The sequence below is a fragment of the Cebus imitator genome, unplaced genomic scaffold (assembly GCF_001604975.1).
Source record: "Cebus imitator isolate Cc_AM_T3 unplaced genomic scaffold, Cebus_imitator-1.0 Scaffold248, whole genome shotgun sequence".
Taxonomy (NCBI): Eukaryota; Metazoa; Chordata; class Mammalia; order Primates; family Cebidae; genus Cebus; species Cebus imitator.
The window spans coordinates 1,412,943-1,440,002 of record NW_016107563.1 but is presented as its reverse complement, the minus strand read 5'-3'; the positions used below and the strand labels follow the sequence as shown (position 1 = coordinate 1,440,002).

Genomic DNA, 27,060 nt, shown 5'->3' with positions numbered 1-27,060 from the left:
ATCTCTGAAATCGTATAGTTCTGTTCTCTCTCCCCACAAAGGAAAAAGAATGGCTTTACAATGGAGTTACCTAGCAGACACTATGCTAAGGAAGCAATCAACATTAATATCACCAGCAATGGCACAAATTTATATAATTTGCCTCCTGACATGATGCAATGAGAACACGTAATTCTCTTGCTACCCCTACCAAAAATGCATAACTGAATCTAATTTCATGTTTATTTCTTGTAATATGCTAAAACTATTCAAGCAAAAAGATTTTTCCCTTACACTATCTATCTGTTGTAATTGAGTGATGAACCATGTATGATTCTATTACAGGCACTAAATTAAACCATCTTGTTTACTTCAAGATCTAGATTGTTTGCAAGAAAAAGGTGAGTGCTATAGAGAGAATGATGCCAAATATTTTTTTCTCTATTATCATGATCATATCTGGATTTCTAGGTTTCCATAATTTCCTCCACTTTTTGTATCTAGCCAGTTATGTTCTCACTGTTTCTTTGTATATAAAAACGAAACCCAGAATCTGGTGACCTAGAGGAGAAACTTAGTTCCCATCCAATGTTCCAGATTTTGAAAGAGAGAACATTGCTCATTATGCTATTTTTAAACCACCTCCTAAAGGTGCTTTGTGTTTCTTCCCTCTGATCAAAAGATTAAAAGAAAGAGTTAAAAGTATTTGTTAAAATGAATCTTATCTCTTTTCCCATGAGTGCCCAAAGTATAGTATTGCCATTATTTGCATAGAGAATGAAAGCTAATATTTTCCCATGGTCTAACAGCAAACTATGCCAAAATTTAAATTTTCAGAGCCATTCCCCATTCATCATGAAACCCAAGCTACTTAAATAATGAAAAGAATCATGTTTTATTTATCAGAATTTCTTATTTATCTTTGTTCATCATATTTCATTTATATTTGTTTCATTTTATAACAGAGGTTAATCTGGAACATCTGATTTTAATTACAGATTATATAAAACTTTTAAAGTATGATTTCTAATATAATTTCTTCCTGACCTCAAATCCTATGGACAGGCAATGTCAACAACTTCTAATAATGTTCTTTTAAAGATTACATTAATAATGATCCAATGAATGGGGCAACTGAGACCTACTGAAAAAAAAAAAAAAACCAAAGAGATAAAAGCCAACAGCCAACATATATCAGTAAGTAAAAACAGAGTCAGATTTGCCTTGAAAACATCGTAGTCCATTCCCTAATGCTACAAATTATGCCACTTCCTGAATGGACTCAAGATAGTCCCTTAACCATGCCATTCTTTCCATTTTCTCTACAAAGCAACAATTACAAGCAAGCCTGTCCTGGATTTGTTCAGCTATATGTAGACGCTCTCCCCAAAATTGTTCTGATTAATCAGTAGAATATGTAATATATTTTATATATAAATACATATATACATACATACACACACACACACACACACACACACACACACATATGTATGTATATACTTTTATTTTAAGTTTCCAGGGTACATGTGCAGAGAGTACAGGTTTGTTACATAGGTAAACATGTGCCATGGTAGTTTGCTGCACCTATCAACCCATCACCTAGGTATTAAGCCCCACATGCATTAGCTATTTTCCTAATATTTTCCATCCCCCCACATTCTACCCACTGCCAGGCCCCACTGTGTGTTGTTCCCCTGCCCTGCATCTATGTGTCCTCATTATTCTGCTCCCGCTTACGAGTGAGAACATGTGGCATTTGGTTTTCTATTCCTGTGTTAGTTTGCTGAGGATAATGACTTCCAGTTCCATCCATGTCCCTGCAAAGGACACAATCTCATTCCTTTTTATGGCTGCATAGTATTCCATGGTGTATATGTACCACATTTTCTTTATCTAGTCTATCATTAATGTGCATTTGGGTTAATTCCATATCTTTGCTGTTGTGAATACTGCTGCAATGAACATACACATGCATGTATCTTTGTAATAGAATGATTTATATCCAATAGAGGAATTGCTGGGTCAAATGGTATTTCTAGTTCTAGATCTTTGAGGAATTGTCATATCATCTTCCACAATGGTTGAACTAATTTACATTCCCGCCAACAATGTAAAAACTTTCCTATTTCTCTGCAACCTTGCCAGCATCTATTGTTTCTTGACTTTTTAATAATCACCGTGATTTGGTATGAGATGGTATCTCACTGTGGTTTTGATTCGCATTTCTCTAATGACCAGCGATGTTGGGCTTCTATTTGTATGTTTGTTGGCTGCATATGTGTCTTCTTTTGAGAAGCATCTGTTCCCATCCTTTGCCCACTTTTTAATGGTGTTGCTTTTTCCTTGTAAATTTAAATAGTAGAATATATTTTTAACATATCTGCAGTCAACCACATATGAAATTTTTATATCTAGGCTTTAGGGTTTTATTACAATTTCTCTAAAATATTATTTTAGAATAATTAATTGATATTAAACAAAGATAGTTTTATTGTTGCTTCTTTATCATCTCACTCTATACATAATATTTGAGTGAATTTCACCTCTGAACAAGAAACACTTGACTACATCAGTGAGCCAAATAATCCATTAGTCTATGCACCGTTCCAGTTACCCAGGAAAGCAAAGAGTGGTTTGTTGTTGTTGTTTTTATTTCCCACCAAATGGAATTGTTGGCTAGCTGAAGAGACAGGCTACTAGATACCTTTTGGATGTGTGAGCTAACTCCTCAGAACCAGCCTGGAGGGAAAAATAACATTCATTTTCCCACTGAGGAAGAACCGCAGATCCTCTGCTTGGATCCCCTCCCGGTTCTGGGAGCTTCCCCTCTGGCTTGCAGATAAAGGCTTCAGGTCTCATGTGTTCAGGTGGTCAAGTTGAATTCAATTCATCTTGAGTCATTTAATTGGTTTTAGAACTTTGCCTTAGAATATAACTATGAAAAATAGCAATTAGTCAAACACATATTACAAAATCATTAATATGGTTTCTCAGTTGCAGTTGGGAGAGAGTTCTTTATACTTCGACAGTGCCTGACACCCACTCCCCCTGCGCCTCTCTGTGTTTTCCCTCACCTCTGCTACCTTTCAGTTTTAGTTGTATATCCACCCTCTCCCAGAAACCCTGTCTGATTAACTCATGCTCTTACTAGTACTATCTTTTTCTCCTATTCATTTTCCTTTTAGGCTTGATCAGACATTTCTGTGTACAAGTGGATATCAGCCTCATATGCATTGTTTCTCTAACTAAATACGTATTCCCAAAAGACGGAGGAGTTGGACGTTAGTTTCTTGTCATCTCCAGATCCTACAGTGGTTAGTACAGTACATGAGTTAATACACATAACGCATACACTTATACCATTGCCTGGCACAGAGAAGCACTAAGGGTTAGCTGTCACTGTCACACTCTAAGGTGCTCAATACATGCAGTTGGCACCTAATAAATATTTGTATGTTAATGCATAGTTCATTCATGTACAGCATCTGATTTTAATTATTGTGTTTTATTCTTCCATACTTAAGTTACACTGATGAGAAAGGCATATTTGAAAACTTCATTAAATGAAGAGGAACAGTGAAATCAAAGCGTTACTACTACTGTGAGTTATAAAGGCTTAGCAACTATCATCATGGCAAAATTATAATCTGATTTAATCAAACACAGTACTTATCATTTCTCTCCTCACATTTCTCTCCTCAGAAGAAAGAGGAGATATTGTATTAACTATTACAGAACTTTTAAAAGAAGCTGTAAGTTGTTATGTGTGTGTGTGTGTGCCAGGTTTTTTGCTTGCATCTTGTGTGTGTATGTGTTTTTGTTTGTCTGTTTGTTTTTGTTTTCTTCTTTTTTTTGAGATGGAGTTTCGCTCTTGTTGCCCTGGCTGGAGTGCAATGGCATAATCGTGACTCACCACAACCTCCGCCTCCCGGGTTCAAGCGATCCTCCTGCTTCAGCCTCCTGAGTAGCAGGGATTACAAGCACGTGCCAACACGCCTGGCTTTTGTTTTTGTTTTTTTGTATTTTTAGTAGAGATGGGGTTTCATCGTGTTGGCCAGGATGGTCTCAATCTCCTGACCTCATAATCCACCCCCACTGGCCTCCCAAAGTGCTGGAATTACAGGCATGAGCCATCACACCTGGACCGTATCTTGTGTGCTTTTAACCAATAGACCTGATAAATTAAAGAAAAAGATGCTTAAGTCATTTCTGATGGTGAGTGTTAGTAGTAAATTGGAGAACCAAATTTGGTAGAGGGAAGGAACTAAGAATTAGAAGGTTGAAGAACTGGGGTTTTGTCTCAACCCAGCCATCTATGACCTCAGGCAGTTGCTTCATTTTTCTGAGCCCTAACTCTCTCCTGTGTAAAATAACAGGCTTGGTATAATGGTTCCTTATGGTCCTCTCCATTCCAACACTGGGATTCTAAAGTCCTCACACAGAAGAGTTAGAACTGATTATTCCACCCCATTCTGCTTCCTTAGAGTTCACTCACTTTAAATTGCAATTTACATTGAATAACATCTTCAATTTATATTAAAATATGAAAAGTACCACTCTAAAACTGCATTATAGAATGTTTTCTCAGATACTGCAGGGAAACAAAAGAAATTACCAGTACTAAATCTTCTTTCATGTTTCTTTTGCATCCTAGACAATGAAGATCTCTTCATTCATCTCTCCAAAATGTCCTTTTTTAGTGATTGGTGTTAGCTAGGGGAGGTTGGACAAGCAAGCCCTAGACCAGGGTTTCTCAACCTCAGTACTGTTGACTTGTTGATAATTCCTTTTTGTAGAAGATATTCCATGCATTGGTCAATGTTTATCAGCATTGTTGGCCTCTGCCCACTAAATGCCAGAAGCAGCAGCACCCTCCAGGCCAACTGAGAATTTTAAATGTCCCCAGACATTTTCATATATCCTTAGAGGATCAAGATTACCCACCTGCATGTTGAGTTCCACTATTCAGAAAATCAGCAATCTACTACATGTTGTGACTGTTTACTTCTCTTTCTTTGAAATTTTACTCTTTCTCCATTCATCTTTCTTTGCTTTCTTCTTTTGATTTCTCTTTCCTCCTCCTTTTATTCTGCTTTTTCCTTCTGTCTCTCTTATATGTAATCTGGTTTTGCCATTGTCCAAACCATGGACCTGTGGAAGTCAGAGTAAAGCTGAATATGGGTCTTGGTAAATCCCACAGAAAGGTTATGTGGCTAAGGAGACAGGTTTGCAGTCAAATTTAGGCTGAAATCCAATTTCTGTCATTTAAAAGTTATATAAAGATTGATGAAAGTTACTTAATCCCTTTGGGGCCTGGTTTCCTCATCTGAAAAACTTAAATTACAGTGCATTTTTCTTAGACCCTGTGAAGATGAAATTAAATGAGCTAAAGTACTGTGCTTCCTTCAGGGCATGAGATTTGGTGAGGCCTCAATAGGTAGGAGCTATTATTTAATATTGTTAGGCTACTAGAGACAGGGAAGCGATTTCAAGAGTAGTAGAGCCCATAATAAAAAGTAAAGCAGTGTTGTTGTTAGTTGTCAAAACAAGTAGAATCCTAATCAGCATAAATAAAATAAATGTGGAGTAAAGGGCAGAGGTAATGATGGTGGTCCTTTGTGTCTTTCTACCCAGTTAAATCCACAACTTGCTAATTTAATTGAAGTGTCTGTAATATGACCATTTCACATAGGAGCAACTGTATTTATTCTCAAATATTAGTTGATGGTATAGAGTTTATTAATATCATAATCACTCCAAAAGAAATGGTGCTTTTCCTCCACTGAAGAAAAAAATAAACGTTGGTTGGAAACAACAGTTGAAGGCACTAGATAACATTTAGATAAAGGACTAGAGCTGCTATGCTGCTTCTCTTCAGGTCTCATGTGACTTGGAGGGCCCTGGAACTCTGGTCTCTACTTTTAGCCAAAGTTATCTTTTTTAAAAAAATTTGAGTCACTTGGGTAGAAGGTCACTTTGGAGCCACTGTCATCATATTCTGTAAATTGTGTTCATCATTGTCTACTACTGTCCCTATAGTTAGAACTGAAATGAAAAGTATTTGCAAAAACGACATCAAGGTCATTAATAAGAAATACCCATTGCCCCAAGACACCAGGTAAAGAGATACCATAGTCAGACTTTCATTATGGATTTGTGAAAATCAAAAAAGTTGCTACCAAGTAAAGCTGTACATCCTAGATCATTTCTAGTATCGCCAAATGACTAGTTGTCCGATTCAGCTCTCTCCCTGAGCTGTATTTTCACAGAAGGGAGGCTTAGAAAAGCTGTTATTCAATATGTTTGAACACTCAGCCACAGCATCTAGCTCCTGGATTCTGAGATAAAAGACAAGCAAAGTCTAGATAATGCATTGGAGTCCAGGCCAGGGCTAGCCTTCTCATTGGTTCATAGTCCAATGCTGTTTGCTTTCCTTGGGCCAAGAGCCGAAACCTAAGAAGGTGGTAAAAGATGTGACCCTGGAGATAGGCTTCCCTTGGCAAGTGTATAAAGCAAGATTTAGAAATGCTCAGAGTGAGACTTCATGGGAGAAAGTCACCACTAGCAGAATATGGAAAAGTTTCTCTTAAGAAATGCAGAATCTAGAGTCTCAGAGCCTGATATGAAGCAAATAGAAATCCCTATTGATATGGTTTGTCTGTGTCCCCACCAAAATCTCATCTTGAATTGTGTTTCTCATGATTCCCATTTGTTGTGAGAGGAATAAGGTGGGAGATAGTTGAATCATGAGGGCGGTTTCCCTCATACTGTTCTCATGTTGGTGAATAAGTCTCACAAGATCTCACGGTTTTATAAAGGGTTTCCCCTTTCACTTAGTTCTCTTTTCTCTCTTGCCTGCTGCCATGTAAGATGTGTGTTTCACCTTCTGCCATGATTGTGAGGCCTCTCCAGACATGTGGAACTGTGAGTACATTAAACTTCTTTTTCTTTATAAATTACCCAGTCTCAGATATGTCTTTATCAGCAACATAAAAATAGACTAATACACTGACATATATATATATACACACACACGCATATATATGCATTTAATTTACTAATCACTATTCATATTTTTTATTTTTAAACCTTCTAAGCAAAATTTGTCAGCACTAGAGTATCCAGGCACCAAATTGAATGTGGTAAATTACTAAAGACTCTAACTAACCAACTAAAAACTACTTAATGTAGTTTTATTGTATAGATCACAAACTTCTTATCATATAACGTTTCGTTTCCTTTACTAAGACAGCATGTTACTTCTGAGCAATTGACTTCTTTGATTTATCTTTATACATACATAATGCATTAAAAATGTGATAAGTATCAATATTCAATATTGATAAATATTGAAAGAATGGGCCCTACAACGACATCAAGAGCTACAAATATGATCTAACACAAGTCGCAGTTTCAACATTCTGAAAGTTTCAAATAGTTCTTATGTTGAAAACATCATATTTCATGTATTGTCCGAAATTATCAAGACAACCAGTAAGAAAGAGAATGACAAACTGACTGCTCATGTTTAGTTGGGTCTTAAAATATTTTTTAAATTTAATTTAGGTTGTGATGATGGGGTTAATGAAAATATTTTATAATACAGCAGGAAAAGAGCATTCTTCATACTTTCTTTACAAATACTAGTGAAAGTTTTATAAAGAGTTTTTGCATTCCTTTGCAACTAAGGAGGGACTTGGAAAGGATTGCTTCTCTTTACTTGTGTGCTTATTTAAATCACTTAAAGGTTTTTGAAACTTCCTCAAAGACAGCCTGGCTTTGAGTGTGTTCATTGGAGAAATGTTCTGTAAAGCTTTTATTTCTTTTAGGGATCAAACAAATGTTTCCCCAAAATTATTGCAAATAAAAGCCTGAAAGGCCTGTCATCCATACCCTAAATAAATAAATTTGCTCTTCTTCATTCTATAAAGCCACCCACATAAATCCTATTAAATATGGAAAAAAGTGATAATGACAAAAGTAAAACTATCAGAGACTGACAGACCAATGAAGCTATTGAGTATAATTACTGTGATGTTGTTTCTACTAATAGAAATCAGATAACATATGCATTACATGGAAATATGGGCTCAGTAAATGTGTACAATTCCCCAACCAGATAATACTTTTACAGATGCGTAAATAATGGAATCTTCTACATATATTTCTCAATGCCAGTCCTTTACAATGATTAATCTGCTGAACTCACAATGCAATATCAAGCTGAGCACCTGTAGTAGAATCCTAACATCTTGGTGTTGCAAAGGACCTGCTGTCCAGTGTTTTATAGATAGACCTCCTGCTCTAGCATTACTCCATTCTACACTGAGGTCTTACAGGCTCTGTCTGCATCCTATGGTGACTGACGGTTTACCATAGTCAAAGTTGCCTTTTTTAGTGCTTGAAATTTTTAGAATTTTTTTCTCATACTGAGTTAGATCTGCCTCCTAGTAGCATCCCTCTATTGATCTTATCCTGCATCTATAGAGCAAATCAGAATTATTTTGCCTAAAATGCTTTGAGCACATTTAAGCCAGCCACTTTGCTATACATTGGCAATATAGCAGGGAACAAGACAAATGCCAACTTTTCCCTCAGTCTAATTTTCCTTCCCCAAGACCATTATCAAATATTGAAAGACAGCATTCACATTCCCAGTTTTCTCTGTGTTAGTATAAAAATTTAGTTTTCTCAACTCTTTCTCCCTTAGCATGATTTTCAGGACTTTCTTTAATCTGATTGCTTTCTTGTTTTTGTTTTGATACAGGGTCTTATCCTGTCACCCAGGCTGGAGCGCAATGGTGCAGTTTTGACTCACTGCAACCTCCCTCTCTTGAGCTCAAGTGATCCTTCAGGCTCAGCCCGCTGAGTAGTTGGGACTACAGGCACAGGCCACCACACCAGCTAAGTTTTCTTTACTTTTTGTAAAAACAAAGTGTGACTATGTTGCCTAGGCTGGCCTTGAACTCCTGGGCTCAAGCAATGCTCCTGCCTCAACCTCCCAAAGTGCTGAGATTACAGCCACTATACCTAGACTGATTGCTTTCTGAGACATTTTAGTTTACCAGTGATAGTCATAGAGTGAGCCACCCCAATTGGACACAAGTCCTGAAATGCAGTTTTACCCACATGAAAAACTGTAGGATTGCAACTTCTCTGCACTTAAACCAGGTTTAGTAATGCAACCTGGAATTTCAGTTACTCTATAGATTTGTCAGTTTCAGTAAGTTGTTGGGCATAATGCTGATGTGTTTACTACAGTCCAGAAACCGTAAGGACCCTGATTGGTAAAGGAACTGTGGATATTTTCATGTCTTCCTCTGTCAGTCTCTGAGGCCCCCACTTCTTGCTCATATTTTTGTTACTTTTATCTTTGCTAAATTACAGCTTACGGGATTTGTTCCAGAGTATCTGCCTGTTAAAATATTTGTGAATCCTCATTTGTATTCCAGTATACTATTTTCCCCGATGGTTAGCACCTAAAAAGTAACTAACATGTCTTATAATTATTCTTCCAAGTCTATTTTTTTTTAATGTGAAAGAATAAGACTAAGGACAAAGTCCTGTGCCAAACTATTGGCTTTTATTAATCAATTATCTCTTTGGGAGATAATTATTCAAATAACTGCAAATCTGAGATGGAAACAGTAGATACAGCATATTGAGTGGTTTCCTTATACTAGAGGTCATGATAAGCATTTTTTATATATTATCATAATTAATAATCATGACCATTCCCATGCAATGGTATTGCCATGCACCTATTTCATGTAGGAAGTATGTTTAATAAGGAAATATGTATCATACAAAGCAATTGAGGCTCAGGGGGTTAGGTAATTTTTTTAATGTCCAAGAAAGTAAGTAGCAGATCTGGAATTCACACATATCTGTCCGTCTCTACAGCTCATATCCTTCATCAAAAGGCAAGACTGTCTCCAAATACCATAACATCAGTCAGCCCAAATAAGGGAGCCAATGCAAAACCTTTGGAATATCTTCATGAGCTCCAGATACACTGTGTCTCCAATATTCAGTCTAGTAAATTTTTAGCAAAAGAAAATGAGAACATATGGAATGTTCTGTTCTTCTTGAATCCATGCTAGTTCTAAGAGATTTCTTCATTCCCTTACATAATTGATGAACTGCACTTTGACAAACTAAACTATCATGTTTTGGGGAAACAATAGCATGATTCCCAATCTGCACTTTCTAGTATCCATCTAGTATTATCCTTTTATCACCCTTTTTGTTTTTTTAGATTGAGACTCACTTTGTCACCCAGGCTGGAGTTCAGTGGCATAATCTTGGCTCACTGCAACCTCCACCTGTTGGGTTTGAGCTACCCTCATGCCTCAGGCTCCCAAGTGGCTGGAATTACAGGCATGCACCACCTCACTTGACTAATTTTTGTATTTTTAGAAGAGACAGGGTTTCACCATGTTGGCCTAGCTGGTCTCGAATGCCTGACCTTAGGTGATTTGCTTGCCTCAGCCTCCCATAGTGCTGGAATTATAGGCGTGAGACACTGAGCCCAGCCTTAGTATTGCCCTTTCTGAAGAATGAAATGTTTTCCAGCCTTTGCTATTGGACATTTGTTCCACTCTGCATACTTTATCAAAGATTACTAACCATAATTTCAAGATTGTAACTGCAAATTCTTTTAGTGCTTTAGATGTAATTCTTGTAGACATACATCCTTGACTTTTTCAAAGTGCTATTAAGTACTAGCTATTAAAATAAAATTATTTTCCCTCAAGCTATATCAACAGTCTGAATGTTTGTGTCCCTCCAGAATTTGTATGCTGAAATCCAACTCTTAATGTGTTGGCATTAAGATATGAGGCCTTTGGGAGGTGACAAGGTCAAGAGGGCAGAGTCCTGGTGAATGAGATTAATGCCCTTATAAAAGAAGCCTGAGGGCCAGGAGCAGTGGCTCATGCCTATAATTCCAACACTTTGGGACACCAAGGCAGGCAGATCACCTAAGGTCGGGAGTTCGAGACCAACCTGGCTAACATGGAGAAAACCTGACTCTACTAAAAAAAATGCAAAAAAAATAGCTAGTCGTAGTGGCAGTACCTGTAGTCCCAGCTACTCAGGGTGGCTGAGGCAGGAGAATAACTTGAATCCGGGAGGTGGAGTTTGCAGTGAAGTGAGATCACGTCACTGCACTCCAGCCTGGGTGACAGAGTGAGACTCCGTCTAAAAAACAAAAAAAGAAGAAGAAGCCTGAGAGAGCTTGTTTGTTCCTTTTGCCTTTCCATCATGTGAAGACACATAGAAGTCACTATCTACTGAAGCAGGTCCTTATCAAACACTCAATCTACTGGTTCACTGATCTTGGTCTTCCCAACCTCCAGAACTGAGCAACAAAATGATGCTGTTTATAAATTACCCATTTTAAGGTATTCTTTTTGGCCATACATAAGAACTTATTTTAATTGCAAACAAAAAAAAAGGAGAGAAAGAGAGAACATGATCAGAAACACAACACATAAGATTAAGAATTTAAAACTGTCTTATATTCTGTCCTAATGACAGCATAATTAATAGGAACAAATGGTTATCTTGCTTCCTGCCACAGCTGGAAGGTGTTTTTTTATAGCAGCCTGAACAAATTAATACATTATTTTCTTATCCTTTCCTTGTTTGCTTTCTTCTAAATCATATTCCTAAAAAATGTTTGTGATTAGCATTTATCAAAAGATTGGGGCTAGTTATTCTAAACTCTCTCACAGAGGGTTTCAGAAAAGTGAGATTTGCTGCAACATGATCAGAAAGAACACTTTTATTTAAATTTTTTTGGCTGGTCCCAGTGGCTCACATCTGTAATCTCAGTGCTTTGGGAAACTGAGGTAGGACTGCTTAAGGCCAAGACTTCAAGACTGGCCCAGGCAACATAGCAAGATCTTGTTTCTACAAAAATAAAACCTAGCTAGGTGTGGTGGCATGCACCTGTAGTCCAGTTACTGGGAAGGATGAGGTAGGAAGATTGCTTGAACCCAGGAGGGTGATGCTGCAGTGTTCATATGATCATGCTACTACACTCCAGCCTGGATAACAGAGTGAGATCCTGTCTCAAAAAGTAATATTTAAAATAAAAATGTTCATTAATTACTACTTGATACTTTTAAGTTTCATAATGTACATTTCTAAGGAAGAGGTTTGAACACCACCTACTAAATTCTCCTTTTTTAATTTTAAAAAAAAATTTTTGAGACCAAGTTTCACTCTTGTCACCTAGGCTGGAGTGCAGTGGCATGGTCTCAGCTCATTGCAACTCCACCTCCTAGGTTCAAGAGATTCTCCTGCCTCAGCCTCCCAAGTAACTGGGATTACAGGCGTGTGCTACCATGCCTGGGTAATTTTGTATTTTTAGTAGAGATGGGGTTTCACCATGTTGGCCAGGCTAGTCTTGAATTCCTGACCTCAAGTGATCCACCCGCCCCTGCCTCCCAAAGTGCTGGGATTGCAGGCGTGAGCCACCGTGTCTGGCCAAATTCTCCTCATTTTATTGATGAGAAAATTGAGACTGGAAAGGTCAAATCACTTGCCCAAGAGAACACAACTGGTAAGTGAAAAAATCATCTTATGTTAAAGAAATAAAAAAGAGGCATAAAATGAAGATCATTCCCTATTTTTATTAAAATGCAAATTGTGAATTTTAGGACATAGTTCCAATATAATGCTAATTTCTTCCCAGATGTCCCTTGCACTTATGAGACACTTCAGCTCTGATGCTATACATTGTATGTGTTTATTCATGCTTTAAAGGTTATGTTTCTGCTCTACATCTTTCAAAGTCTTTATTTGCAAATTTTTTTTTTTTCTCACAGATGTGTACTGGTCTACTGGTTGCATTTTGAAACCAAATTGTTTATCATTCTCACCCTTCAAGATTGCTCCTTCTTAAAGCAATAATATGGAAAACATCCACAATGATGAAAATACCTGTCCTCCTGCATTAGTCATGGCAGAGGAGACACACACCTCTCACATTTTGTAAGTGAAATACCCATTGGTGTTGAAAACAATTGTTGTGTGGCTGTTTGCATCATTTACTTCAGCCCCTCTTCTTCCGTTCTTTAACCTCTTTATCTCCAAGAGATAGAAATTTCAAAACTGTCCCGTTGGCCACTTCATGCCCCCACAGTTAAACAGAAAAGATTAAGAGCTTCAGCACATCTAAAATATATAATAAAATTACTATTGCTTCTCAAAAGTCCCAGAGAAAAAAGGAGTTTTAACAGTTACAGCTATTTTTTATTCTCACAAGTGATTTCAACTCAGTATCTTTTACAAATTTACAAATGTACCATCAATTAAATATTATTATTAAAGTAAGAAAAAAAACTTTTAGAGCTTGCCTCAATCTGGATAATTATGAAGAGTCAATCTAAAGATAACCCCACCTACATTTCATTTTTTAAAAACACTTTTGTGCAAACATTAGTCCCTTCTATTTTGCTTCCTCATAGCAAGTCACTGAAACCTATATGGTATCAAAGTCCTAGAAATCTGAAAGCAGGTGCTTAAATTGTAGTTTTAGACATTTAACAGTATTTATTTTCCAAATTGATAATAAAAACATATCGAATCTTTCCAAAAAACATACTCACCAGAAAGTTTCAAGATAGAAACATGGTAGGAAAATAAGTAGCCAGACTGCAACAATAAAAAAATGGAGCTGTCATGTTTTAGCTTTTTTAACTTATCAAGATCTGTTATATGGATGTCATGTCTTATTATTCAACTCAGTGGACAATAATGCTTCTGATGGGTAAGAGGTGGGGCAATATCTGAGGATGCTGAATTAAGACAGTGTTTCCTTCATTTCTTCTTTCCTTTGCCTATTTATAAATCCAGGACTATAAAAATAACCCGGGAAATACTCAATGATCCAAAAATACTGTCTTCTTAACTTCAGAAGAAAAGAAGGAAGACAGCATCATGAGACTGTGGGCAAAGTGCTGAATACATATTCTGAAGACCTATGTTGGGTTTCCCACCTCCACTTTCTAACCAGGAGCTTACTGCAAATCCCTAGCTGTTAGAAGCCTCCGCTTTCTGGACCCCCAGCTAAGTGTTTTGAGACAATGATAAGAAGTTAAATTGTTTTTGAAAAAACAGTACCACATATATTATCCCACAGATATTATTTTAATAAACTTTCACAATCATTTCCATTTTGTAGTTCAGTGACTGAACCTCAGGCTATTAAGTAGCTTGCCATACCACTTAGAATGAGAAAGGCTAGGTTGCAAACTTGACACAATAATTCTAATTCTTGACTTTTCTAACTTTCTTATTTTTGTATGTTAGGTGATGGAAAAGGGAAACCCAGGGAGATTGTGTAATGGAAAAAGAAAAGGTGGTACAGCGGGCATTTGCATAGGAAAGTAACTCATGAAGTCTTAACCCACAGGTGCAAAGGTGAAGGTTAGTGGAAGGAAGAAAACCAAATACATTTAGATACTTCATAATTAGATTTTTAGAAGAACGATGAAAGAAGACATGAAAATGCTCCTAGTTGACTTTGCTTTAATAATGATATTTTTCTGTTACATTAAAAAAAAAAAAAAAATCCTAAACCTACTTCGAAAATCACCAGCAGAGGGCTTCACGCTGGGTGCATTTGCTTTTAATTATAGACTCCGACACTTACTGAATAATATTTCCTCTATATGAGGCTAAAAAAAGAGGGTATGAATAACTCTTTTCTTTGCTGTTTTAAACTGAAATAAACATACATGATAGAGGAAAGCACGAGTGTTAACTATCTGGGATGTCTCAAGCGCTGTTCCACCTAGGGGAGCATGTGCGTATCCTGAAAAAGAAGTATGGGCATAGGGCAAGACAAAATAACTATGAAAACGCATATTTTACTCGTTTATTCCCTTTCGAATCCAGAGTTTGTTTTGTCTTTGTGTTTCCATTTATTGAGTTCTTACGGGAATCTTTTTCTAACAAAAAGCAAGAGAGGCAGGTTCAAGTCGAGAAAAATTTTCTCCGTAGTGGATGAGTTCTTATTGTGCCTTTCTGGAGGCGTTTGAACTTTTCATATGCTGAGAAAATTGTTTCTAAAATTAGTAAATATCATAAAAAGTGAACTTTCAAAGTGTTCCTCTCAATAACAGGTTTTCAAGAACGGAAAGAAACCTTTGCCGAAAAAGAAATCCAGGGGCCTTGCAGGGTTTGCTTCTACAAAATTCCGACAGAGGGCGCTGTTGCCCGTTCAATGACAGGGAACTCTTCATGGGAACGGTTTACCTTGCAATTTCTAGGATTTTTCGAATAACGCCCACGTTAAGAAATTAACTACGGTTTTAATTATCGCTATGTATTTTGAAGGTATTTCTCTATATGTATATTTTTAGGTTTATTCCTAATTCTTAATGATACCAGATTTATTTTTTAGGTTTCCTAAAGAACTTAAATTTTAACCAAATCTCTCAAGATATTTCCACTTTAAAAAATACCTAATACGAGCATAAAATAAAATTACATATGAAAAGTGTGAAATTATTCATATATAAGCCTACAAAATAGTTATACTAACATCATGTATTGTATATATATATATATATATATATTAAATTTGTATATAAAAATCTCTTGCAGGTTTTATTTTGCTAAACCTCAGAGTTTATTTATTTTAGACTAGGCAGTAATATACCAAAAAGAGATTAAAAGGTGTTAAAAGCATTTGGAGAAAAAAAGTAAGATTTTTCCAAATGCATTTTGTGTTACAATGATCTTTAGGCAATAAAGATGAGAGAGTTATTGATTTGAAAGGGAGAAAACAATTATTTCCATTAATTAAATGTCTTTCGTCTGGAGAATCTGAATTTCCAAGTCTATAATATTTATCTTTCAGAGTATTGATCTGGCACTGATTTTAGTTCTAGGAGTCAGGGGGTGTGGAACCCGTTTCAAGTCCCATCACACAATAAGATTAGGAAGAATGCCTTCCTATCTCCTAACTAGCTCTGGGGGCACAGAAGAAAATCTTTGCTGATGCTCTTAGGGAAAAAACCTGTATAGATTCTGTATGATTTAAGGTTAATATTGAAAGGAGAGGAAAGGAATGGAGAGAAAAAGGAAGAAAGGAAAAGGGAAATTAAGGAAAGAAAAAGGAAAACAAGAAAGAGGAAGAAGAGAAAAGGAAAGGCAAAACAAAAAATAAATTAGAACCGGAAATAAAGGGTTTATTTCTGAAGTTCCTTCTGAAGCACCTTCTTTGTGTTCTTTTCATTGGGCTTATCTTTAAAAATTAAATTAAAAATCTGCAGAACTGTTCATTCTGCACTTCATGAAGGGTCTCCTTGGTTTTGATCTAATCGACGTCCAACGCGGTTGTCCGGAGCCCTCTGCTCAAAGAGCGTCCATTCCTGCTCGCACAGAACAGCACACAGCAGTCTTGGATTTAAAGACAATCACCCTTTGCAGATTCACTCTTACCAGGTTTAATAACTTCCACCCTAAATTGCCCCATCCCTCCTCGGTCCCTCCTGGCATTTATTTCTCTTCTGTCCCAGGGGCAGAGATCCTCTTCTGGGCGTCTGTTCCGGCTGTGAGGAGACTTCCGCACCCTGAAAGGGAGTAGAAAAACAGAGGGGGTGGGAAAAGGGGGAACAAATGAGTATTGATTTTATGATAAAATTCAGAAGCCCTGTGCCTTAAAAGGTATTCATTTTTGAAGTCGGTTTAATATTGTGCTTGTTGCTGATGATGTTTTTAGAAAACTATATGAATCACCTTATTAAGAAAAATATACCAAAAAAAAAAAACAACAACAACAAAAAAACAAACAAACTCCACATGCCCTAAAATATTTCTATCTCTTTGAAGACAATCTGCTTAAACCTTCTCAAAGATTCAGGTGGCCATTTCTTGACTCTCCATGATTAAAACCACTTACAAGTCATACACAACAGATGCAAATGTCCTTTGCCTCTGCAAAGAAGGTTCAAAATTAACCTTGTGTGAATGTGTGCCTATGTTGCTTTCAACATCTGAAAAAACTTGATAAAATGGAGACTCCAGCCAAGAGGAATGGTGCATGGAATCCGTTGAAAATGCACACAAACAACATCAAAATAACAAGCAGCACAAACTGAGGTGTAGTTAAGTTTCCAAAGGTTTTAGGCAAAATAACCAGAAAATATTAGAAATGGTCGCCAATGGTGGCTAGCTTTTTTGTTCTACGGTGACAGAGATAAAGTTAAAAAAAAAAAAAAGTTATGTAGCTATCAACACAGAGAGATAGTCCTTAAAATCTCCCATATCCAGCCTTTCAAAATACTCTTCTATGGAACATACACGAATAGGAAGGAGCTTTTGTGTTTAAAAATCTTAGTAATGGTCCCCCTTTAAAAATCTACATAGAAAATAGGGGACTGACGGCCCCTGGTTTCTCATTATGAATTGCAAAGACTTCAGTTAGTGGCTACAATGATTTGTCATTTTCAATATAGAGGTTTTTAAATGTACCTATTATATTAATCACCCTGAACAACTCCAATGCACATTTGGAGTCTGCAGACTATGTGACCCAAAGGTGCTTATATAACTATATGTGGGTGTCTGGGTATAAATACGGGTGTATAATTTTTATAATATATATGTCTGTGGGTTGCATCTAACTCCTGTATGTGCAATAATGTTTTTTCTCTTTGCTGAGGCTTACTTGTCCAGCCTATTGTTTGAGACAACAGATATAAGTTGCGATGGGAGAGGAGCGTCGGATTTGGTGTGTATCCCCCATTTCCAATTATAGATGGATCATTACAGACAGCGGAGTCCTGAGAAGCCAGACATCTGCTCCTCACATGAATGCACTCACCTCCTAGAGACCAGGCTGCCATCATGCTCTGGAAGCTCGTGGAGAATGTCAAGTACGAAGATATCTATGAGGTGAGCCGACACCCCCAGATGCATCTTAGAGCTTTGCAGATAGAGAATTTGAGCTTCTTGAGACCCCAACTGATATATATTTTTAAGCTATTTACTTGTAGATTTCCAGTCGGTTTTCTCAGCTTTCTTTAACTTTTAGAAAAGCTGGCTTGGGGAGACTTCGCTATTCGAAAAAGGACTTCAAGGTTGAAATCTGGCAACTTTAATTTAGGAGTTTTAAAATTTATTTTTCTTTCTCTTTTCGTCGCCTCCCCCCACCCCACCTCACCTTTTTAAGGTCTGATGGGGAATGTGGTGCTACTGAATGTGGGCACGCTGTCAGAGAAAATCGAGATTCTGATAAAGGCAGGGGCTTTCCTCGTTTTGAGTGTGGAAGAAAATTGGGTTTTCAAGCCTCATTTGTAACAGACTCGGGCTTTTAATTTTTATTTTCAATAAAATTTCTAAAATTGATACAAATGGATCCAAGTAAAGGACAGAGAATTAGCGAGAAAGAGGTAGACGGATGGAGTTATGGATGGATAGAGCAAAATCGAAGGAGCCGTAGCAGTTTATTATTTTCTGTTTTGTGTTTTGCTTCCTTGAGTGTCAGTGCGTCCGACAGAGATCGCGGCCGCCCCCTGTTTGGGCATCTTTCACGGAAATGTCTGCCCACGTTCAGTGCGCACGGGTCCCTGGCACTGAGGCTAGCTCAACTCTACCAGGGCAGGAGAAGTTGCGCCCAGCCGGGAAGACGCCGGCCGCCTCCGGGGCCCGGGCCGCGCTCGCCAGTGCCCTTTTCCTGCTCGGGCGAGGGCTGACGCAGAGGCCGGGTGGCTCCGCCACTCTCTGGCGAGGCGGGCGAGGTGGGCGTCCGGGCGGGGCGCGGAGCACGCGGAGGGCCAGGCTGGGGACAGGGGAGCCCGTGGAGCCTTGCTCTAAAGCGGAATGGGCAGGGACAGCCCCAAGGTGGTTGCCAGAGGAAGGGAGGAAGCGACGGCTCTGCGGACACGTCGAGGGAGGAAAGAAAAGCTTCGGAAAGGCGAAAGGAAAGGCGAAGCGGAGTTAGAAAAGGGGAAGTGGAAGCGGGCGAAGCGGGCCCTGGAGATTGCTAAGAGGAAAAGTTGGAGAGAAAAGGGAGGAAGAGCAGCACACTCTCGGGCGGCGGGCGCGGGCCGCTGGGTAGGACGAAAGGTGGAGGGACGCAGAGGCTCCCCAAAGCGCCGAGAAAGACACGCTGCCCCTCCGGATCCGGACAACTCCTGAAAGTCTTGCGGGGAGCCCCCTCGAGGATTCTAAGATAGTGGGCGACTCACGGGAGCAGCCGGCAAGCTCCTGCGGGACTCGGGCTCCGACGAGCGTCCACAGGCAGCGCCCGGCGCCCCCAGCTCCTGCCCGTCCGGAATCCTAAAGCTGGGGTGTGTGTGTGTATGTGCGGGTGTGGAGGGGAGAGGAGAAGAGACGAGAGGGAGAAAAGCAAAAGAGAGAAGAGAGGAGAGAGATTCGTCTTGTTGCTGAATGATGCTCGGGGTTTTCCTTTCCTCTTTGCGGTTGTGTATCGACTGTAACTAAGAGCCGCGCCTACGCGCCTGGTGGGGATTGTTTCGGTTCGCCCTCCTTTTCTTTCCTGAACAGGCGGGGTAATGGTAAAGTCGAAGGCGCTAGAACTGTCCTAGAGAATATTAGCGCCCAAAATGGGTATGACATTAGCAGGGATGGGGTCATGGTGAAAACAGCTCAAGGTATATGTAGCGGCATTTCAGTGGGTTCTAAAAAGTAACCAGGGTAACATTCGTTTTTTACCGAAAGTAAGGTAGCTAAATGGAAATGAAGGGAGAGAGAGAAGAAAGGAGGGAGGGAGAGAGAAAGAGGGAGGGGTGTAGTGGAAGGAGGGAAGAGAGAAGAGAAAAGGGGGGAGGGAGAGAGAGAGAGAGAGAAAGAGAGACAGGGAGAGAAAGGGAATATTACAGGTACTCCTGTCCGCCTAAATTTCTGCTCAAAAAAAACAATCCGCAGCTCGGTGTAAGGAGCCTATTTAAGTCTGGACTAAGGTTGAACTTTAACAGAAATGGCAGTCAGGCCAGTTGAACGGGTTCCTGAAACATCCCAAAAGGTTTTCTGTTGCCCCTGGCTTTGCCTGGAAAGGATAAGTTTAGTGTATTTGAAGATTGATGGCGTATGTTTTAAATTGAGGTAAAAATCGCAGACTGTGCGAGCACTAAACAGGAAAAGGCTGCAGAAGGGATGAAAAGCCCCCATCTCGCTCTGTCCTTTAATAAATGAGCATAATCTTCCACATTTCGTAAAAGTCTGCAAAAGTCACTGTAAATAACCAGGCCCACCAATTTCTTTTCTCTCTCCTCCAAATGATGAATTTTTTTTATTTTGTTTTTTTAATCCGCACACAAAGCACCCAGGGAGATCAATTCTTCCGATTAGGAAAATCTCTCTCCAGGTAGGAGGACACCTCCATTCTTTACAAGCCCCCAGCTCTGCTTTTCCTCACTGCCTTGTCCAAAGGAGCAAGGGCTGCTTTACTCGTGTCTCCGGCACAGTTAATTGAAGTTCTGCCTCTTTCCTGCTAAACTTTTTCCCCAGTCTGCCTTTGCCAGCCCCCTCGTCTGATTACATCTAGTAATTCTCCACTGAATGAACGTCATTTACAATAGTAGGGGAGCTCTGCGCTCGCTGCTGCTTCACGCTCCATTTGTCCTCCATTCTCCCTTTAAAGTACTCGTGTAATATTAATAGTCATGAATATCAATTATTATGAGGCGGTGTAGGCAAGCGGAGGGAGGAAGGGGCGCCCGAGCAGTCTGAGCCCAGCTTCGGGTGGAAGAGGACTGCATCTGGAGTCCCGAAGAACGGCAGAAGAAAAGAGGCCAAAAAGACAGCAAAGAGACAGATGAACAGTCTGTCTGTGTGTGACAGTCATCGCCAATCTTGTTGGGGTGGGGGGGGGTATTTTTTTTTTTTTTTTTTTTTTTGATGGCTTGCCCTGGAAGCACCTCAAGCTCAGCTCCTGTGTCCAGCTCGCTTCTCTGCTGGACTCCTTAATTTTTTTTAAAAAATCATTGTTTGATTTTGAGCAGTAACCAGGCTTTTTTTTCCAGATGTTAGTCCACACCTATTCATCCATGGTGAGTTTGGATTCACGTGTTACCAGAATTGCATGCTCCCTCCTCTCACTGTCTCTGTGTCTCTGCGTCTCTGCGTGTGTGTCTCATACTCTGTCTCTCTCTGTCCTCCTTTGAGCGCCTTTGGCTTGGTAATTTAGCACCATAATTGGACGAGGCTGCAGCTGCTTCTCTCTGCATTGTGTGTTCTCCTCTGAGCTCCATGAGTCAGCTGGGAGGGGAGAGGCCGAAAAGAAAAACTTTTCATTTGCCATTGCAGTTTGGAAATTTAGGTGACTATTTCTGCAAAAAGAACCATGGGGAATTTACCATGGTATTTCCACAGAGGAGAGGGAGAAACAAAGCCCACCTCCCTCATATACACACCTCCCCCTTCTTCTTTCACTTAGTTCACACTCAAGATAGAACCAGGAATAAGTTGTCTGGGCTTTTATTTCCCCCCACAACAACTTTAGGTCCTTCATTTTCACACCCTGGAGTATAACAGCATTAGATATAGAAAAGCAATCTTAGAAATAACTCCTGTGAACCAAAACTCAACTTAATTCAGCCTGGGCTTAGGATATGATTTGGAATGAGATCCATTTCAATCAAACACTATTTAAGTTATTTAATTCCTCCTGGGGAGGGAGGAGTGACTGGGAACTCAGACCGGCGGATTCCTTGGAGCTCCTGGAATGATCAGGTTGTGTGAAAAGCTCCTGATTAGCTAACTGCATTGCCAGTGAAGGCAGAAGTTGGTTTTTAATCAGGGGAGCAGGATAGCAAATACTATGAAGTTTTGTTTGTTGTAATTTGGACCTCTAGAAGAGTTAGAAAAAAATAGTTAAAAACACCCAGAGGAGCAAACACCATATGTAAGATCCCCACAATTTTAATTAAGGCATTTAGAATCTCTCTCCATATGCACTGTTCCTACTCCTGCCTTTTGCCTGCTTTGCACTCCCCAAAAGGCAGCTAAAATGTTATAGTTAAGTGGGTGATGCCTTTCCCATTTTCTCCCCAAGCCTCGGATTTGAAATAGCTGAAATCATGTGGCCCTCTGAATCAACTTGGGGGTTTAAGTTTCAGATCCTTGCTTCCCGTGTCCCGGGAAGAGCGTACAAAAGCCGGGCTTCTCCATTTGTCACTTGTATTTTTTTCTTCCTCTCTGTCACTCTCTTTCTCTGCCTCTCTCTCTCTCTCTCTCTCTCTCTCTCTCTGTCTCTCTCTCTCTCTCTCTCTCTCTCTCTCTCTGTCTCTCTCTCTCTCTGTCTCTTCCTCTCTCCGCTCCCAGGACCGGCACGATGGCGTCCCGAGCCACAGCTCGCGGCTTTCTCAGCTGGGTTCGGTGTCCCAAGGACCCTACTCGAGCGCCCCGCCGCTGTCCCACACCCCGTCGTCGGACTTCCAGCCGCCCTACTTCCCACCCCCCTACCAGCCGCTCCCCTACCACCAGAGCCAGGACCCCTACTCCCATGTCAACGACCCCTACTCCCTGAACCCATTGCACCAGCCCCAGCAGCACCCCTGGGGGCAACGGCAGCGGCAAGAAGTGGGTTCGGAAGCCGGCTCTCTCTTGCCCCAGCCTCGGGCCGCCTTGCCTCAGCTCTCGGGCCTTGACCCCCGGAGGGACTACCACTCGGTCCGCCGGCCGGACGTGCTGCTGCATTCGGCGCACCACGGCCTGGACGCCGGCATGGGTGACAGCCTCTCGCTGCACGGCCTCGGCCATCCCGGAATGGAAGATGTCCAGGTAACCACAAACAAACAAACAAACAAACAAGACAACGAATAAGGAATGTTTGGGAAGGGGAGGGGCGGGAGAGGGCAGCTCGGTCTCCTTTTGGGGAGTTTGTTCCCATGTTTAGAACAGGACTTAGTCATTTAGAACTGTTTATGTGTGTCTGTATGTATGGTTCTATAGTGGCGATTTCCAGAGGTCTAATTATGATAATCCGAACCATGAGAAATTAAATCTTGAGGAAGAAAAATATGTATGTGTTTTGATACTTTAAGATTATTAGAATAAAGACGAATGCTTTTATCCTGCCTCAGCTATTATCTCCTGCATATTCTCTAGTGCTTTGTGGAAGCAAGCTTGGTACCCCCACATTTACCAACATACACACCCCATAGCGGGGCTGTCCTGTTGACTTGGCAGGTAAAGACCTGAGTGCCTAGAGGCTAGCGCTCCAGCATGAAGGTGCAGGGACCTCTGTATGCTCCAGAGGTTCCTGCTGGATTCGCAAAGATTTTGCTAAGCATGACAATGAGCTGTGTTCGTCTAAGCCAGGTCTTGCTTTGACTGTCCCATAAGCTACAGAGTTTTTTCCAAGATAAAATTGCAGTCCTCATCTGAGAAATAGAATGTATGTGAAGGAGAAACTCAGAAAGCCGTAATTTGGGAGTCTGTGACAGTAGATACCATTTTGGAAAATCTTTTCACGTGTCGTGCATTAAATGACTGTAGAGCAATATTCTCCACCCTCCCGGCCACCCCCTCTTTTAACACTCTTCTTTCCCCACTGCGATCATCCCAGTAGAGAGGCATCACGTGTTTATTTCTTAAAACAAAAGGCTCAAAACACTCCCCCTACCCACCCACTATCCCATCTGCAGTCTACACAATGGAGCCTGATTTGGTTGAGAATACTTGGTTAAACTAAACAAAGAAACATCAAAGAAATGATTCCTAAAAGCTGTTTGGGTGATTCCAAGCAGGTCTCCTTTTTCACCCTAAGTTAATTAGTCTGCAGAAAAGGTGTAGTTTACAGGTATGTAGTTGACACTTCAGTTTCATTGGCATAGTTTTATATATTATGCATCCTTTGACATAACTCTGAAGCAAAGGAAAATAAAATGGAAAGGCAAAAGGGTGCACGAGTATTCTGTATCTTGCTGAAAAAAAGTATTTTAAAACAGTTAAAATGTGACAGCATTAAATTCTGTGTGTGGTCTATGATTGTTTATTGTTTTAAAAGAAATTCAGTTATTTATTTTTTTAAAAAGGCAGAATTACCTGATCTGTGGCTATATTTACCAATAGTAATAAGAGTGATGATGGTTTTGTTGACTTAGCTGAGCTTGACTGTCCCTGTTTAGAGATATTGCTCATTTTGGAATATCATATGAGAAAGGAAGTATTTAATAGTTTTTTTTTTAATGTATTGGGGTAATGTGTGGGTGGGGGGCAGTTTTTAAATTAACCTTTCTGAGTATGGTTCAATGTGCTGGATAATGCAAGTGGATCAACTCATCACCATTACTCTTGGTGATGCCAATGCCGGCGCTGTCACCACCACCCTACATGCCCAGTGACTCCAGTGAAGGAACTCAGGAATTTTTCCCCCAAAAGAAGGAGCAGATTTCTTTAGTTAAATGTTTTTAAAGACAGAATTGAGAGAGCTTTTATGTTTGGTGAAATGCAAAGTCTGAGAGAAAAAGAGGACCAGGTCAGTGCACATTTGGGAGAATACTCTTGTCAAAGCGTCGGAAAGGATTTAGAGTGTTTGTGTAAACAGAGCACCGCAGGGCCAAGTTGCTGCTGTTGGGAATATAAACCGCAGAGGTGGAGAGCCAAAAGGAGAAATACAGCAGGCAGCAGACCCTGGGGGGGGGCGGGGGGGGCACTGGCAAGCTCCTCACTCACCTGACCCCCCGCCCTGTTCCTCCCCTGCTTCATCCCATCCTGTCACCTGTGGGGAGGCCCGCAGGACCTTCTTGGGACAACCTCTATAGTGCTAGGGATCTCAGAGTACACACCCCGCTCCTGTCCCTAAAGGGAAAACAGCAAAGACAAGGACACTCTCTGTCTCCACGTAGATGACAGACCTCCTGAGACCAGGGTGAAGTTGACTGATAGATGGCAGGTGACAGAGATTGGGGGTTGTGCTTCCAGAACCAGAGCTTCAAATCCAGAGGTTTCAATTCCTCTGCTCACTACAGAAGGATCCGCTTCCGAGTTAGGGATCTGGAGTGCGGGGGTTAAAGTTACACAAGCAGGTCGGGATTTCAACACTCCCTGCAGCTACCAAATGGGTGGACTGCACTGGTCCAGTCTTTAAAAGGACCAGAGAGTGCCTAGACCTGGACCTTAAAGTCACTTCTTCCAATCTTAAGGACCTCGTGTGTGTTCCAGATCCCCCCGAGACAGGGAGCAGGCAGATCCTGAGGGTGCTGCCTGGCCCATGGGTCGAGGGTTTTGTTGTGTGACACAGACGCACACACTCAGGGCCACAGCCCCCATCGTGAGAGAAGAGAAGGAGAAGAGCTAATTAACCAAATCCTTCTAATATTTTTTTAAAATGAAACTATAAAACCCTGTCAATTTCTATTTCAATTTACTCACAGGGGCTATTAAACTAGCAAATCGCTGTTTGGGTTCTGGGTATGCTACATTTCACCCATTGTGTGTGTGTGTGTGTGTGTGTGTGTGTGTGTGTGTGTGTGTGTGTGCGTGGTTGGGCTACAAGTGTTAAAAACTCAAGAAAACACAAAGAGACAGGGAGAGAAATGAAATTTGTTTGAGATTTGTTTAGTTGCCATGTACACCTCTTTTCTTCTTCCCACCTTTGCTATTTTACCTCCCATCCCTCTACCACCCATGAATATAAACATATAAGGATGTTAAATCAACTCCCCCTCAAACACATACACACACTCAAACACACCCAAGTGTCTTAAAGCAACCCCTGGTATCACTTTTAACTAAAGAAGTATAGTAATTATGAGTCTGAGTTGTTTTTCTGTGCTTCCGCATGCAGTCCTAATTAAATCTTTACGATCCTCCCTGTGACGATTAAGCGCCAGCATGCTGCGTGAATATCCTGTACAAAAACCCAGCAGGCGGCCGTAATTAGATAGAAAATCAGACAAGAGCCTTCTCATTAACTACCACAACTACCCCACGTCGCTGATGAGGCGTTTATACATATTTACGTACAAACGTGAGGGTAAGGTGTGGGAGCTCCCCAGTCCAGGCCCGTGTAAGTCAGGGTCTGACCGCCCACAGGCACAGGCGAAATTTCTGTCCTGCCTAGACACATTGCCACTGTGGGCACGTGATCATAGGATGGTATGAATCGTGTGTGTTTGTGTGTGTTAGGGTCCTCTGAGGAGTTATGAACAAGTTACATGAAATATTTTTAAAACACCTTTTTACTATTTCTGAAGATGGGCATGACATGTTGCAGCAAAGAAAATAGTTCCCATGGAGAATAACAATTTTGCCCACCTTTCTGAGAACAGAAGAGTGAGTATTAAAAATGAAAAGAAACAAATTAACATGCCCCCTCTATGATTAGATCATCTCGTTTCTAAAGTGTTGCTTGTTTGGGGTAGACAGTCTTTTTTTTGTGATGAACTCACACTCTGAGGATGCAGCATGAGTGGGTGTGAGTTCTGTGAAAACACCTCCTCACTCTCAAGCCCTTTGCTTTTTACTTCTCTATAGAGTGGGTGACAATTTTGTCCCAACTTAGGTTTCGAAGGGTCAAGAAAGTAGTTATAGATTTTAGAAAGACCAAGACCTAGCATTTATTTTGTTGGTGGGAAGAGAAAGGGAATCCACTGCTTTTGGACACCCTGGGATGCACAGCTAGAACTCTGTTCATGTGTATTCTGACAGTAAGAAACTTGCTCCAACAGCTATTTCCTCTCAGAAGTGCTGCCAGTGCTCAGAGTTGAAAGTTTCCTTCTCTGGAATGAAACTGTGGCACAGAAGATGAACATTCCTTGCGATTACCTAGGTGCTGACTGGGAGGATCCAGGCCTTTGTGTGTGTCTGCTTGTCTGTAGTTACTACCTTCCTAACAGGTGTGCTCCTTGCTGGGAAGCAGCATCAGCAGGGCTGGGAGGAAGGGTAAATTGTGCAGGTTCCTCCAAGAGATTATCGTTGTGCAGCAAGAAGCTCATAGCTTACAGGAATGTGTATGGACTGTAATGGGTGTATAGTCCTAGAGGCTTGCAAACATGTTCCTATGTGTTGCTGTTTGCATTCCATTCCAAATTGCTCAGACTTTAATTAAAATCCTATAATGTAAACTATTACGTATTTGTAAAATGG

At 40.4% G+C, this 27,060-nt stretch overlaps 1 protein-coding gene across 6 annotated transcripts in view; it reads left to right on the top strand.

The window, feature by feature from the left end:
- Positions 1–17,590: 17,590 nt before the first annotated feature.
- TFAP2B (transcription factor AP-2 beta) overlaps positions 17,591–27,060 on the top strand; it is a 28,655-nt gene continuing 19,185 nt past the window's right edge. For 2 of the 6 annotated variants that reach the window (XR_005195496.1, XM_037727917.1), the window contains exons 1-3: positions 17,592–17,898; positions 20,991–21,017; positions 22,291–22,749. Coding sequence is in view for 5 of the 6 variants with exons in the window: in XM_037727917.1 (XP_037583845.1) it covers positions 17,818–17,898; positions 20,991–21,017; positions 22,291–22,749 (567 nt within the window). In the remaining variant the exon portion in view is untranslated. Of the gene's footprint in view, positions 17,899–20,287; positions 21,018–22,290; positions 22,750–27,060 lie in introns of all 6 variants that reach the window. The other 4 variants (XM_037727916.1, XM_037727919.1, XM_037727918.1 and 1 more) reach the window with 4 other exon arrangements.